Raw genomic sequence first — 15015 nt, forward strand, 5'->3', positions numbered from 1 at the left:
GGTGCAGAGAAGCGGATTCCGACGGCAGACAGCGTCTTCCGTCCTTTTCGCTCTGGGTCAACGTCTCGCAAACGGTCTTGCCAAACAGAGCAGAACCATCAAAGGGGCGTTAACGACGCTTTGAAGGGCTCAGAAAAATCGCAGTGACGGAGCCAGGCCTGACGCCTAGTGACCAGTCCTGTCCCAAGAGCTCTAGCGGCGCCTTCCGTTGCATGGGAGAGTAGCCGCATAGAAGTATTTGTAACTGACCTAAGAGTGGCCATACGGGTGGAGTGCAGAACTCTGTCCTCCTCCGAAATGGACTCGGGGATGCAGCGTATTCTTTAATAAGATCTCGCTGCATCCTAATGACATGTGCCAAATAGTTCAGCGCCCTTACCGAGAAGGTCGCCGAACTAAACATCCGCTTCCCCAAGCGGTCCATCATCCGAGACTCCTTGCTCGGTGGGTGGACTGAGGGACTCTCCTGAGCCAGTTCCCTCTTTGTGGCCGCCGTCAACATGGCATCTACCGGAGGCCCCTTACTCCAATGGGCCCGGTCGGATGGCGGACTAAGGATCCTATCCGGTCTCTTGGGAATTGGCTCCACGGTGTCCGGTTCCTTCCACGCCCTGGTGGTAATAAGGTCCACCAGGGGTCGGCAGGGGACACCCAAAAGGTAGACGGGCCCGCTTCAAATGCCTCCAAGAACATGGACTCGTCCGAGGAAGACTTGGGGCAGACCACCCCCTTATACGGAGCATTTCCATGATGTCTCCAAAGGAGACATCCTCGGGGTGACCGTGGGGAGCCTTCCCTTCCTCCAAGTCCGTGTCTTCTGTGAGAGACTCGGGGAGTCAATGTGCCTCCTTTGCACATGCTTGCAGGGACCTCCTCTGGGGGCTGTCAGAGGAGTCCTAGCAGCAATTTGCTCTATAGGAGCAACTTGGGGCACAGAAACGGGCTGTCCCAGGGGCCGGATGGTGGAAGCCTGGCCCAGTGCAGAGGGAGCTGGGACGGAGCCGAACAAGTGCCGGGGTCCGGAGACCCTCAACAGAGCCCTCTCCACTGCATCAAAAGCCAAGGGGAGCCGACCTCGACCAAAGGATCCGACAATCGGCTCCCTCGGATCCGAAGAGTGGACGGAGCCGGCGCGGCGCCGGATCCGGGACAGTACGCTCCGACACAGGCGGCGCCGGGAGCACTGATCCCCGGATCCGAGGCTCGGATCCAGGCTCGAGAGGTCGGATCCGACGCACTCGAGGGCAGGGTCGGATCCGGCACCAAGTACTATCGGCGCCGACCCACCCCGGCTCGAAGCTGCTCGGCTCCAGCTGCTCGAACCCGGATAGCGGGTCGGAGAAGGAGCAATAGGCTTAAAAGGGTGTTGAGCTCCCCAGAGGGGAGGCAAGAGCACTCCCATCTGCATCTGGGCCTGGATGAACCTTCTCATCATCCGTCCAGATCAGCATCAGAAAGGCTATATGTAGATCTCGACGAGGCTACCGAGGTAGGCCTGGAGTGCCTCCTCGATAGCCTCGACGGAGATCGGGTCTCCTCCTCCTCAGGACCCGTGAAAAGCACACAGGGGACCGGAGCCGAAGGAGGAGACCGAGGCCGACAACGGAGCCGGGGAGAAGCCAGCTTGCTGGCGGGCCGAAACAGAGGTCTCGCCCGCCGCTTGTGGTGCTTCTCCTCCGTCCTTTTAGCATCCCTCTCCTCCAGAAACGGGAGGTTGAGTCCCAGGAGCAGGAGGGTGCCACAGGGGAACAACCGTAGCCACAGTTGTTCCCAAGGAGCGGAGGCGGAGCCGAGTCTGGCGGTAAAGACCCGCCAAGACAAGCTTGGACCTCCGCTCCTCAGTGCCCTGGGGTTGAACCCTGCACAAATGGAGCAACCAGATGTGAGGTGTTCAACCCGAGACACTTAACACACCGAGTGTGGCCATCAGCCGGTGAGAGCTTATGGCCACACTCGGAGCATTTTGAGAAAATAGATTTGGGCTGATCAGCCATAATCTATAAAGCTACTAAAAGTAACTTAAACAAAAAAAGACACACAGGCCCAACACACACACTCTACGCAACAGCGAGGGGAGGGAAAAAAATTACTTAATTTAACTCAAAATAAAACTATCAAAGAGGGAAACCTAAACTTTCACACAGAAATACACAAAAAACTTTAAATTTTCTGTTTTAACAGGTAAGAAATAACCACTTAGCTGAGAGCTATGAATACAAATCCAGTCACCAGCGCGGCAAACGAGATCTGAGGTCATGAGGGTAGAGCAGGGCATTATGGGTGAGGGGAGGAGCTGAGAGCTTGGATCCATAGCTGGAAAACCATGCCGGTTCGGATCCGATATCGGATCCATAACCCACAGGTTGCAGACAAATGAATATCCTACTTCAGATTGAAGGGTTAACCTCAGACCAGCAAACTTTAGAAAAATATTTCAAATTCAATTACTTTATAGACTAGGCCATAAAGAGGTTATCTCTCAGGTTTCAATGCAGCTAGAGACACAAAGCCTGTACTAGGAAGCTTTCTGTATTGTTTTCGGGGTGAAGTAATTGTTACTTTGGAAGCATGAAGTAATGCAATTCTTTTATGACTTCCAGCATCTGCCAAAGATGTGAGCAAAGGCCCTCATATGAGTATTTTTACAGGAAGATGCTAAATACTGCCAGCTTCATCAGTGTGTGTGTGTGTGTGTGTGTGTGTGTGTGTGTGTGTGTGTGTGTGTGTGTTGGAGGGGCTTCTGCCCGGGAACTAGAAGTCAGATGACCATAAATTATGTCATTCTGCAAGCTATCCCAGCAGTAATATTTTACGTATTATTTTGAGAAGTCTCAGTCTCTTACAGAGCATTCTGTCTTGGACCTGACAACAACAGTAAGAACCATTCGCCACATCTGCCTTGCTTTATTAAATTTCTAGGGAACAGTATAATTCTCCTAGATTCAGTCAGGAATATAGTGAAAAAGAAGTTATGTACTCACCATAACGTTCCATGTTTGTAGTCCATCTCGCCCCTTCATTCTTACATATGGGTTCGGAGCCGATCCTTGGCTCCGACTCGGCCGATTACTAAGCTCGAAGTCTCTAAGTTGGCTCGTGGCAAGGTAGGTATCCCATAATGCACTAGTAAGAATCCCCAGATCTTGGTTGCTGTCGTCTATAAAAATGACACAGTATTTCCACAAGGAAAAAACAAAGATAGAAATTATCTTGTCTCCAGATCCTCCAAGGATATGGACGGGGGTAGGTGGGTGGGTTCGTAAGAATGAAGGGCGAGATGGACTACAAACATAGAATGTTATGGTGAGTGCATAACTTCTTTATGTTCTGTAGTCCTATCTCGCCTTCATTCTTACATATGGGACAGTGTCCCTAGCACCTTTTTCTCGGGTGGCTCACGGGAATATACTCCTATGAACCCAAAGGAGGCTTTACCCCTGGAGGCCAAGTTCAATTTGTAATGAGTAATAAAGGTATGAGGGGTAGCCCAAGCTGCTGCTGCTGCACATATACTGTCCATTGGAATTCTGGCTTGAAAAGCGGCAGATGTGGATATAGATCTGGTGGAATGAGCTTTAATTTTAAATGGGAGTTCTTTGCCATTAGAAGAGTAAATAAAAGATATGCAATTTGAAATCCAGTTTGCTAACTTTATCTTGGAGACTGGCATTCCTTTTCTCATCTCCGAAAAAGATACAAATAATTGGTCTGATCTCCTAAACTCTTTGGTTCTATGTAGACAGAACTGTCTACGTACATCAAGTTGATGAAACTTATATTCCTTTTGTTTGTATGATTTGGAAAAAAGACTGGCAGTTCGATGGTTTGATTCATAGTTGATTGAGAACAAATCTTGGGGACGAAGGAAGGGTTAGTGCAAAGGGAAACTCTGTCTCTACGAAATATCAAGTAAGGAGGTTTGACTGAGAGTGCTCGCAGCTCTGACACTCTTCTGGCGGATGCAATGGTTACTAGAAAAATGGTTTTCCATGAAAGGAACTTTAAATCACACGTATGTGAAGGTTCAAAAGGAGGTGAGGTAAGTTTTGAAAGAACAAAATTTAGATCCCAGGGAGATGTAGGTTCTTGAAAAGGAGGTCTTCGTAAGGTAGTGCCTTTTAAAAATGATCTACACAATCTGTGAGCCATAAGACTAGGTTCATGTTGTCCCAAATGAAAATTGGAGACAGCTGCTAACTGAACTTTGATTCTAGCAGCAGCTGATCCCTAATGAAAAAGTTTGGTTAGAAATTCTAACACTAAGGGAATGGAGGCTGTGTATGGATCTATGTTCCTAGCTTGTGCCCAGAGAGAAAATCTTTTCCATTAGCTAGCGTACAATTTTCTCGTAGAAGGTTTCTGAGAAGATGTCAGGGTATGTGTAACCGCAGGGAAGAAATCATGAACCCTGACTAGGGATGGAAGTGGAGCAGCCATGCTGTCAAATTGAGGGTGTGGAGACAGGGATGGAATGTGCCTGACATATGTGTCAGAAGGTCTGGTACTGGGTCCAGAGTCCATGGATTGTCCAGAAGGTGAGGCCTGACAAAGGCGAACCAAATCTGACAAGGCCAGTAAGGAGTGATGAGAATCATTCTGCTTCCCAAAGTCTTTGCTTTCTGGATGATTTTCGATATTAGCTGAAAGGGATGAAAAGCATAAAGAAGTCCTGAGGGCCAACTGTGAACAAGTGCGTCTCTCTCTGTGTCTCCCCCCGGGGGAGGATAAGGGTGAAGTAGCTGCTGCATTTGGTGTTTATCAAGGCGGCAAGGATGTCCCCATTTGCGGAAAATCTGTTCTGCGACTTTCTGATTCAGAGACCACTCGTGAGTCATCAAGATTGCCCTGCTGAGCTTGTCACCTATCACATTGGTTCTCCTCGGGATATGCACTGCAAAGTACAGTTGTGTACACTTACCATAAATGTAGATGTTCGAGTGTATTCACTGTTGCAGTCATCACATTTGGGTTATCTGCTTGCAGTAGCCCTCAATCAGCCTGATTAACAAGGTCTTGGGCCCTGCTTCGGTTGCTGTCTCATCTTCCATGACGTCAGGTAGTCAGGGGTATAAAGCATGAAGCCGACCCCATTACGCAATAAAATATATATATATATATATATATATATATATATATATATATATATATATATATACACACACACACACACACACACACACACACACACACACACACACACACACACACACACACACACACACACAAACAAGGTTATACCTCCAACAAAAAAGTAAATACACCCAAAAAGCTTTTAAGCACAGTAAAGGAGAGTAGAGTCATAGCCAAAAGAAGTCAGAGGGTTGGAGGGAGGGTAACCAGGACTGCAACAGTGAATACACTCGAACATCTACATTTAAGGTAAGTGTACACAACTGTACTATGTTCTTTGTGTTTCACTGTTGCAGTCATCACATTTGGGTAGATTCCCAAAGCTAAGGATGGGAGGAGGAATTTAGATAGCATTAGGACCAGCTATAAGGCCCTGCTAGACTGCAGTGGCAAAGCCAGCTCTGGATTTAGAGAAAATTTGGCAAATGGTAATGCTTGGCGAAGGTATGTACAGAACTCCAGGTAGCGGCTTCTAGGATGTCCCTAGTAGGGACGCCTCTGAGAAAGGCTGTAGAGGTAGATGTAGCCCTGGTTGAATGGGGTCTAATACCCTGTGGGATAGGTTTTCCATGGTGCTTTTAGCAGAAATGAATGCAATGGCCTATCCATTTAGAAATGGTTTGCTTTGAAATAGCCTTCCCCTCTGCCCCTGCAGCAAATGCCACCAGCAGTTGTTCAGATTTCCTTTGAGGTTTAGTTCTGTCCAAGTAAAATCTAAGTTATCTGTGCACATCTATGGAGTGCAGTATCCGTTCCCCTTTGTTCTGTGGATTAGGAAAGAAGGTTGGCAAATGAATGGACTGGTTAAAAGCCACACTGAATACCACCTTGGGCATGAAGGAGGGACTGGTTCTGAGGGAAACCCTGTCCGCATGAAAGACGATGAAAGGCTCCACTGCCATAAGGGCCTGTAATTCAGATACCCTTCTTGCTGAAGTGATTGCTAAAAGGAAGGCTGTTTTCCAAGAAAGAAATTTTAAATCTGCACTTGCAGCTGGCTCAAACGGAGGAAGAGTGAGTTTCTCCAATACAAAGTTAAGGTCCCAGGCTGGTGTTGGGGCTCTCCTGGGTGATCTTAAGTTTTTGGCCCCTCTGAGGAACTGCTTGAGCAGTGGATGAGAGAAGAGGGGTGGGTTCTGTGTTATAATGATCTGAAATGGCTGAGGTGTAAATGTTGATGGAGGAAAAAGGCCCTTGTGAAGCATCTCAGTTAGTATTGAAGAATCTGAGGTAAGTTGGGTGCTGCTGTGCCCATCCCTTGAGATTGGTTCCAAGCATAGAATCTTTTCCATTTTTCAGCATAAGATTTTCTAGTACTAGGCCTCCTTGCCTCCAAAATGATATCCAACACTTGTTTACTGAGAGATGGTAACGGAGAGGTTAGGTAATTAGCCAGGCTGCCAGGTTCAGGGTTTGAAGCTGAGGTTGCAGAATCTGGTTCTCCTGCTGTGACAACAGGGTAGGAGTCTGAGGCAGGTGCTATGGAGCCAGCAGTGACACAGTGCGCAAGAGGGGGTATCAGTGCTGGCATGGCCAGTCTGGTGCAATCAATATCGTCCTTGGTTTGTCCTGTTTGATCTTTAGTAGTACTTTGGAGAGGAGAGGCAGAGGAGGAAAGGCATAAACTGATAAGAGTTTTCCAACTGAAGGACAGAGCATCCACTTTCCAAGCTTGTTTGTGGGGAGTCCTTGTGCAAAATTTGTCCAATTGGTAGTTCTGGGGGGAGGCAAACAAGTCTATATCTGGGCTCCCCCATTTGTTTGTCAACATGTTGAAAGTCTTTGGTTCCAGTTTCCACTCGTGTGGGTCCATGAGATTTCTGCTTAGTTCATCTGCCAGTGTATTTAGTTATCCTGGCAGGAATTGAGCCTGTAGATGCACTTGGTAGCTCAAGGCTGTGGTCCACAGAGCTATGGCTAGCCTGCAGAGGGGTAAGAATGGGTACCCCCTGCTTGTTTATGTAAAACATAACAGTGGTGTTGTCAGTCTTTACCATTAATTGTCCTGGAAGAATGTGGTCCTTGAAGCCTGTCAGAGCATTCTGTACAGCTAACATTTCTTTTTGAATGACATGCAGGTGCATTTGACTTGGGTTCCATTTGCCCTGAATGCACTTCCCTGCCAGGTGAGCCCACTATGCATAGTCTGATGTGTCTGTTAGGGTTTGGGCGGCAGGGGGTAGAGAGAATGGTAGATCCTTGATTTGGTGGCAGGCCTCTGCCCACCAAAGGAACTCTAACCGTAGGCAAGGTATGACAGGAATCATTGCTTCTAGATCCTGAGAATGTTGACACCATAGGCTTTTTAGATACCATTGTAGTTTCCTCATATGCTGTCTTGCATATGGAATTAGCAGAATGCAGGAAGCTATGAACTCCAAGGCTTGCAGTATTTGCCTTGCAGATAGCAGGGTTTTTGTGGCAATTAGTTTGAAGTACGTTGTCAAATGAATTTGTTTCTCTGGCATGAGGAAAGCCATCTGGGAAGTTGTATTCAAGCTTGCTCCCAGGAATATAATTTGTTAACAAGGTACCTGTTGTGATTTCTTTGCATTTATGGTGTACCCCAGACAAGTTAGCACCTTTTGTACAAATGCCAGATGATTCAGAAGTATGTCCTGGCTTTCTGCCTGAATTAGACAATCGTCCAGGTATGGGTATATTTGAATATTTCTTTGCCTGCAAAATGCAATGACTGGAGCTAGGCACTTTGTGAATACCCTGGGCGCAGTAGATAAGCCAAAGAGTAGTGCAGAGAACTGATAGTGCATGTAGCCTGCATTGAAGCGTAGGTATCTTCTGCAAGATTCCCTGATTGGGATGTGCAGGTAGGCTTCCTTTAAATCGAGTGTTGCCAACCAGGCATCTTTGCCTAGCATAGGAAGCAACTGGTGAAGAGTTAGCATCTTGAATTTTGGAATCACCAAAAAGGTGTTTAAGGTAGACATGTCCAGGATAGGACACCATGAGTTGTGTCTTTTCTGGGTGCCAGGAAAAGTCTTGAGAAGAAACCTTGTCCCTTTTCCTCTTCAGGTACAGTTTGAATAGCTTTTATGCTTAAGAGAGAGAGTACTTGCTTCTGAGCCTCTGCCCACTGATTTGGGGGTAGATCTGGCCAACCATTTGGGGTTGGTAACATGTGGAAGTGAAATCTGTATCCTTGGGAAACTACATTTAAAACCCATTTGTCCTGCGTAATGAGTTCCCAGTTTTTTGCCTGCAGAGCAATCTTTCCCCCTAACAAAGCAGTCAGTTGAAAAGTGCTTGGAAGTTTTAAAGTCAAGTTATTGAGACAGTTTACCATACAGGGGAGTCTTACTACTCCCTGATTCGGAAGTGGGAGCCCCCCACTGCTTAGTCCTGTGCGTACCCTGGGACTGAAGCCTGGGTGTTCTGCTGGATCTGGGTTTGGACTGAGAAGGCCTGGAAGAGGCAAAAAAGGACCAATTCTTAGAGGGCCAATGCCTACTAAATCTTGGAGGTTATACTTGTAGGAAATCTTTAACAGTTTGCATAGATTTAGCTTTTTCCTCCATCTTGTTAAGTACTTCTTCTGCTTTGTTGCCAAACAGGCGGTCCTGATTTAAGGGAGCATCCAGTAATTTAGCTTTAACATGATCTGGCAAGGATTGCTCCTTAAGCCAAGCATGCCTTCTAAGTACAGACCCAGTGACAGCAACCCTGCAAGATGCCTCTAGTGAATCAAAACCACATTGCAAAGTATGTTCTCCAACCTGTTCAGAAGAATGCATTAAATCCTGTAAATCCTTATTTTCAGCACAATCAGGAATCAACATAATTTTCTGTTTAAGCAATCCAATAATATGCTGCTGATACTTTAACATATGAAACTGGCAGTTTAAGGCCCTAATGGCCAAAGTTGCAGAAGTGTATACCTTCTTACCCCCATCTATCCAGTGCCCTGGAGTCTCTATCAGAGGGGGTAGGATTTTTGGCAGTAGTACTCTTAATGGCCGTGGGTCCCTGTGAAATGGTCTCAGGATCCGCAGTAGGGTTTTTAAAAAGGAATTTGTGAGAGTCAAGAACCCTGTAATATCTATCAGGTTTCCTGGGAGCAGGAGGTAAAGAGTCAGGGGCCAAGCTAGATTCTGAAAAGGCATCATCAACAATGTCTAGTACAGGAGGGATAGCTAAAGGCCTGTGCTGAGGCAGGAGTAAGAAATCCCTAAGCCTCTTTTTAGAATCAGAGAAATCCTGGCTTTCCCAACGAAAATGCTCCCTGAGAGTATGCAAGGTTTCACCAAAAGAGAAATCCTCTGGGGGGGAAAGCAGATGGAATAGAGTCCTCAGCATCAGAATCCTCATAGGTAGATATGGGTAAATCTTGGTCATCAGAAGAAACAGAAATTTCAGAATCCTGGTCAGAAGTATCATAAGCAAACTCAGTCCTAAGTCTTTTAGACGGGGAAGGTTGGCTTCCCCTGATTAAAGTAATAAGGTCTTCAGCCATTCTTATCATTTGTTTTTTAGGCATAGAGGCCAGACTATGTGGTCTGGGCATTGGTTTTCTAGGCATGGTTCGAGTTTTAGGCCTTGAAGAAGAAGATGGCGTTGGTTTAATATGTAAGTCAGTAGGCCTGAATACACCCTCAGAAGCTGGTGCCTGCACAGCAGCTCCGGACCTATCCAAGGTAGAGACATCCGCAGGTTCCACAGTTGAAGCATCTCGCGGCATACCGGACTCCGAATGGGTCTCAGTAGAGGCCTATGAATCTGAAGTAGCGGGTATCAGGGGCTGCGAAAGAGCCTCACTGAGTACCGGTGAACTAGCGACTAGCTTAGGAGAAGCGTCGTCGGCAGCTTTGGACCTAGGCGGCCTGCCTCTGTCTTTATCTTTGCGTTTTTTCGGAATGTCGGTAGTTGGATGGCTTACCGAAGACATATGTCAATAACTGAACCGAGCACCAAATATTTAGAAACTTAAATATACCAACGACGAATAGTTCGTTGCTTAAATAAGGCACAAAACCGACAGCGAGGTACGTCGTTGTCAGGGCATGGGCAAGGAATACAGTACAAATGGAAATCTTTAGGAGGTTTTTGCTTTCCACAAGAAATGCAATTATTTACTTTTACTGACATCGGTTTGGAGTAAGAAAAAGTTTGCCCAACGGGGTACTTAGCTTTAGTTGAAGACTTTGGTTCTGAAACTCGAAAACAAAATTTTCAGGAGTTGGACGACTGGCACTTGTGAACTGCTACTGCTTCGGGCACCACACCGCAAGAAAGACTGATGTAATGGCGTCGGCTGCATGCTTTATACCCCTGACTACCTGACGTCATGGAAGATGAGACAGCAACCGACGCAGGACCCAAGACTTTGTTAATCACACCGACTGAGGCATACTGCAAGCAGATAATCCAATTGTGATGACTGCAACAGCGAAACACGAAGAACATCTAGAAAGTGTTGGGAAGACATCACCCACTGCCAAACTCGTAGAGCCTCTCGACATAGGGGGTAGGATCTGGTTCCCCCTTGTTTGCTTATATACCATATCACTGACACATTGTTTGATTGAATTGCTATTGTCCCTAGAGGAAGAAAGTTGTGAAGTGCTTGCAACGCTAGTAGCACTGTTCTCATCTCTAGAACATTGATATGCGAGTGATCCTCGTGTTCTTGCCATGTGCCTTGGACTGTCCTTCCCAGATAATGCCCCCCCACCCCATCTGGGAGGCATCCGTGGTCACAGTAGCAATGGGTTGGCAAGGAATGAATGGTCTCCCTATCGTTAGTCGATTGGACTGGATCCACCAACGAAGGTCCTTTTTGCAAAATTCCATTACTAAAATGGGATGAGACAGAGGCAGTTGCTGAAGAAACCACTGGGAAAAAAGTAGCCATTGTAGGATTCTCATATGTAGTCTGGCTAGCGGAACTAGAGTTACGGTAGAGGCCATGGTTCCTAGAAGTTTGAGCACTGTCTTCGCTTTGACCTTGTGTTGGGGAAGCAGGCTGTATATTTGTTGTCTTAGATTTTGCACTCTGTCTGAAAGAAGGCTAGCCATCATTGCGACTGTGTCTATTTCTGCGCCTATAAAAGTCACATATTGAGAGGGCAATAAGGCAGACTTTTCCCAATTTATAGTAATGCCCAGCTGAGTGCAGACTCAGACGGTTGAATCCCTGGCTTATAGAAGTAGGTGCCTGGTGGTGGCAGTCAGGAGCCAGTTGTCCAGGTATGGAAACACTTGGAATCCAAGACATCTCAAGTGGGCCATTACTACCGCCATGCATTTGGTGAACACCTTGGGGGCTGTGGTGAGACCAAAGGGCAGAGCACGAAAATGGTAATGACAGGCTCCCAGCTGGAAGCATAAATGACTCCTTGATGCTCTGTCCATTTTTATTTGGTAGTATGCATCTTGGAGGTCTATGGAGCACATTCAATTGTCTTTCCCTAACAGAGGGAGTATACACTGAATTGTTACCATTCGGAACTTAGACTTCTTCACTGATTTGTTTAACTTGCTGAGATTCAAGATATGCCTCCAGTCCTCTGTTCATTTTGGCACTAAAAAGAATCTGAAATAGGTTCCGAATCCTATCTGGTCTGCAGGGACGGTTTGGATGACTGTCTTTTGAAGCAACGTTTGGACTTCTATAGTTGCCTGATCCCTGTGATTGGGTGGAACATCCGGGATTTTCTTGGTTAGATGAGGTGGAAAAGAGAAGGGATGGGGTATCTTCTGGAAATTATTCTTTGTACGCACTTATCTTGTGTGATGCAATGCCAGGCTTCTGGGTACAAAGATAAGCGACCCCCAATTGGCTCCAGAGAAGTGCAGTCGGGCCCCACTTATCAGGAGCACTGATAGGGACGTCAACGAAAGGAATCGCAGCCACCCTGGTTTTGCGGACCCCCCCTGCCTCTAGGGCGACGTCTACCATTATTTCCTCCTCCTCTGCCTCTGCAGAAGGAATCACCTTGTGCGCCTGGGGAAAAATCTCTGAGATTTCTTGAACCACATTTTTCCGCCTCTCTGACATTTAGGGTATGGTCTAGAAGGGACGGGAAAACATATTCCAACGGCAAACAGAGTCTTCCCTTCCTGCTCGCATCTGGTGAGTGTATCTTTTACCTTTGGTCCAAACAGAGAGGAACCGTTAAAGGGGGCATTGGTAAATGTAGATTTGAAGGGCTCCGCAAAGTTACATAAGCGCATCCAGGAGTGTCTCCTAAGGGAAACTCCTGAACCCGCTGCCCTGCTCACTCTATCTGCTGTGTAAGATATCAGCCTCATGGAGAAGTTAACAATAGAGTTTAAGGTGGACAACTGAGCAGTAACCTTCTCAGGGACACCTTCAGTTAAAGTACCTTGGAGAGTATCTCCTAGCTCTTTTAGGAGATCTCTTTGAAGCCTAGTGAAATGGGTGAGGTAATTCAGCGATCTGAGTGTAAAAGCCGCTGAAGAAAAAATACGCTTCCCATATCTGTCCATCGTTCGGGACTCTTTGTTCGGTGGGTGGACAGATGAGCAAGTTTCCGCTAGTTCCTTCTTTGTGGCTGCTGCCACCACCATGGCATCTGCAGGCATACCTTTGGTCAAAAATTCTTTTTCTCTAGGAGCTGAAAGACATTTGTTTGGCCTTCTGGGGACTGGTTCCACGGCATCAGGAGTTTCTCACACCTTTCGACTAACTAAATCTAACAGCTCATCGAAAGGTGGAGACACCCAAGAAGCTGAAGGTTGAGACCAAAGCCTTCAGGTTACACTGACTCCTCATCAGAAGGGGTGATAAGGACAGTGGTCAAACCTGGCACAATTCTAGACTTCTATGATGTGGCCAAAGAAATGACTGCTGTATCTACTACTGAGTTAAGCATTTAGTGGGACTACCAAAGTCAACAAATTATACATGCATAAAAAATAATTTAATTTACTGACAATTTCTGAACTTAACAGAGAATTCCCAGCTAAACTCTAATTAAGGCAGTTCTACCATGCATGCATAATACCATCAAGGAAACAAGAAATGTGACAAACATATTAGAAAATGTCAAAGAACTGTCAAACACCTCCAGACAACTTATATTCAGGATAGCAGTACTTTTTTTTAGAAAATACAAAGCACAAAAGTAAAGGAATGCCTGTCTCCACTGTGCAGAGTGATGGAGTTCCGTCTGTGACCCAGGTGTTTGTGGCCTGATTTGCTGTTCCAACACTTGTGGTAGGGGCTGCATGAAGGGGATGATCTGTGGAAGTGAGGTGATGTCCGCCGCAGAAGACCCACTGCATGTCAGCACCCCCACACTATGTCAAGTACATGGAGGAAGTTAGGAATCGAAAACAGAAACAGTCACAAATCACTCGATGGCTATCTGAATTATGGCCCCTCCAAGTTGACTCTTGCCCCCATCATGCAGAATAAATGGGCTAATTAGCTGAAAGGGGGATGATGAGTGACAGCAAGCAAAAAAAAAAATAGGTAAGATAGCACAATTAAAAGAAAGAAGAGGACATCAGAGAGGCAATGACAACCAATGTTTTGCACATGGGAGGAGAAAGGATAATCAACAGCCTACCTGAGGAAGCCACAAAACCAAAAACAGTGAAAAAATTCAAAATTGTGAGGAACCGATACAAATCTGTTTTACTGATGATCATAAAAAACAAACATCAGTTTAACAAAATAACTATAAATTATTTTACATGCAGGGAAAAGAGCTGAGTAGGCGATCCAAACATTCCTTATTTGTACAATTCTTTTTTGTTTCCGAACAAACAACTTATATCAGATCTTCTCAGGACTGTCACTTGCAGACTGTCAAAACTCAAAGTCAGCAGCAAATCTAAGATGGTCTTTATATTCGTCTGCAATTCTGAATAACTGAACAGGTCAAGCAGGTTCATTTTACTAGATTTCCTGATCAATACTGGACAACTCAGACTAACATAACTATTGCAAAAAACTTTAGTTAGCGCTCTCTGACTATATAATTCTGGGAGTAACAACTGTCATGCTACAGTAACAATTTATAACAAAAATGCTAATGTAATATCAAATTAATAAAATTACTTTAAAACCAAACAGGTTCATTTAGGGAGAGGAAGAAACAACAGACAGAAAGAAACGTGCAGTAGTAGCAGTGTTATAACTTACCAAATCATTCATGTTAGCTTGACTGGCTGGATGAATTCCTTCCAAAAACTCCAACAGGTAATAAGTATATCGGTCCATCAGATGAACACCAATTCCAAGATCAGGCTGGTGCTAAACAAAATAAAAAAAAATGTATATTTGTATCAGCACACTGTTATCAACACAGTTGCACAAATCAAACAACTAAGTCCAATTTATAGCACAAATTATTTCATAAGTGTTTAAAGACACATGTCTAAGCAATGCAATGTAGTATGCTAAAAGGAATAATTTAACATATTTCAAAGAAAAGAGTAAAAACTTCCCTAAAAGAAAAATTTAAATCACAACAAATGCAAATATCATGCATTTTTTTCAGAGAAAGTAAATATATTGAATCAAGTTTAAGTATATTATTTAAATGATCTAATCTAATGAATGTGTCTAGATGTAGTGTTGTTACTGTCCCCTTTACACAGTCCTCATTAGGCCAGTCATGGAATATAATGCCTCGTTTGGCATGCATCTGTCCAAACACATGCAACAACTAAACCCCCCACAGTAATACGTTACTAAAAGGATACAAGGCCTAAACAATATGCCCTATATGGACTGACACCAAGTCCTTTAACTATACTCAGTGTCCTACAGACTGCTAAGAGGTGACTTGTGTCTGACATACAAGGCATCCTCCAACCCATTACTGATGGATTAGCAAGTCAAACTGCATCAGAAATACTCTAAACGTCTTCTGCAATATCAACAGAATGGTTTGG

At 45.4% G+C, this 15015-nt stretch overlaps 1 protein-coding gene across 1 annotated transcript in view; it reads right to left on the minus strand.

The window, feature by feature from the left end:
* The window catches only part of PIGK (phosphatidylinositol glycan anchor biosynthesis class K), a 585228-nt gene that overhangs the window by 501737 nt on the left and 68476 nt on the right, over positions 1–15015 (minus strand). Inside the window, exon 4 of the mRNA XM_044086844.1 lies at positions 14261–14371. Coding sequence (XP_043942779.1) covers positions 14261–14371 — 111 coding nt within the window. The remainder of the gene's footprint in view (positions 1–14260; positions 14372–15015) is intronic.

This window comes from Protopterus annectens, chromosome 10.part0 (assembly GCF_019279795.1).
Source record: "Protopterus annectens isolate FY-2018-M chromosome 10.part0, PAN1.0, whole genome shotgun sequence".
In the NCBI taxonomy this organism is placed as follows: Eukaryota; Metazoa; Chordata; order Ceratodontiformes; family Protopteridae; genus Protopterus; species Protopterus annectens.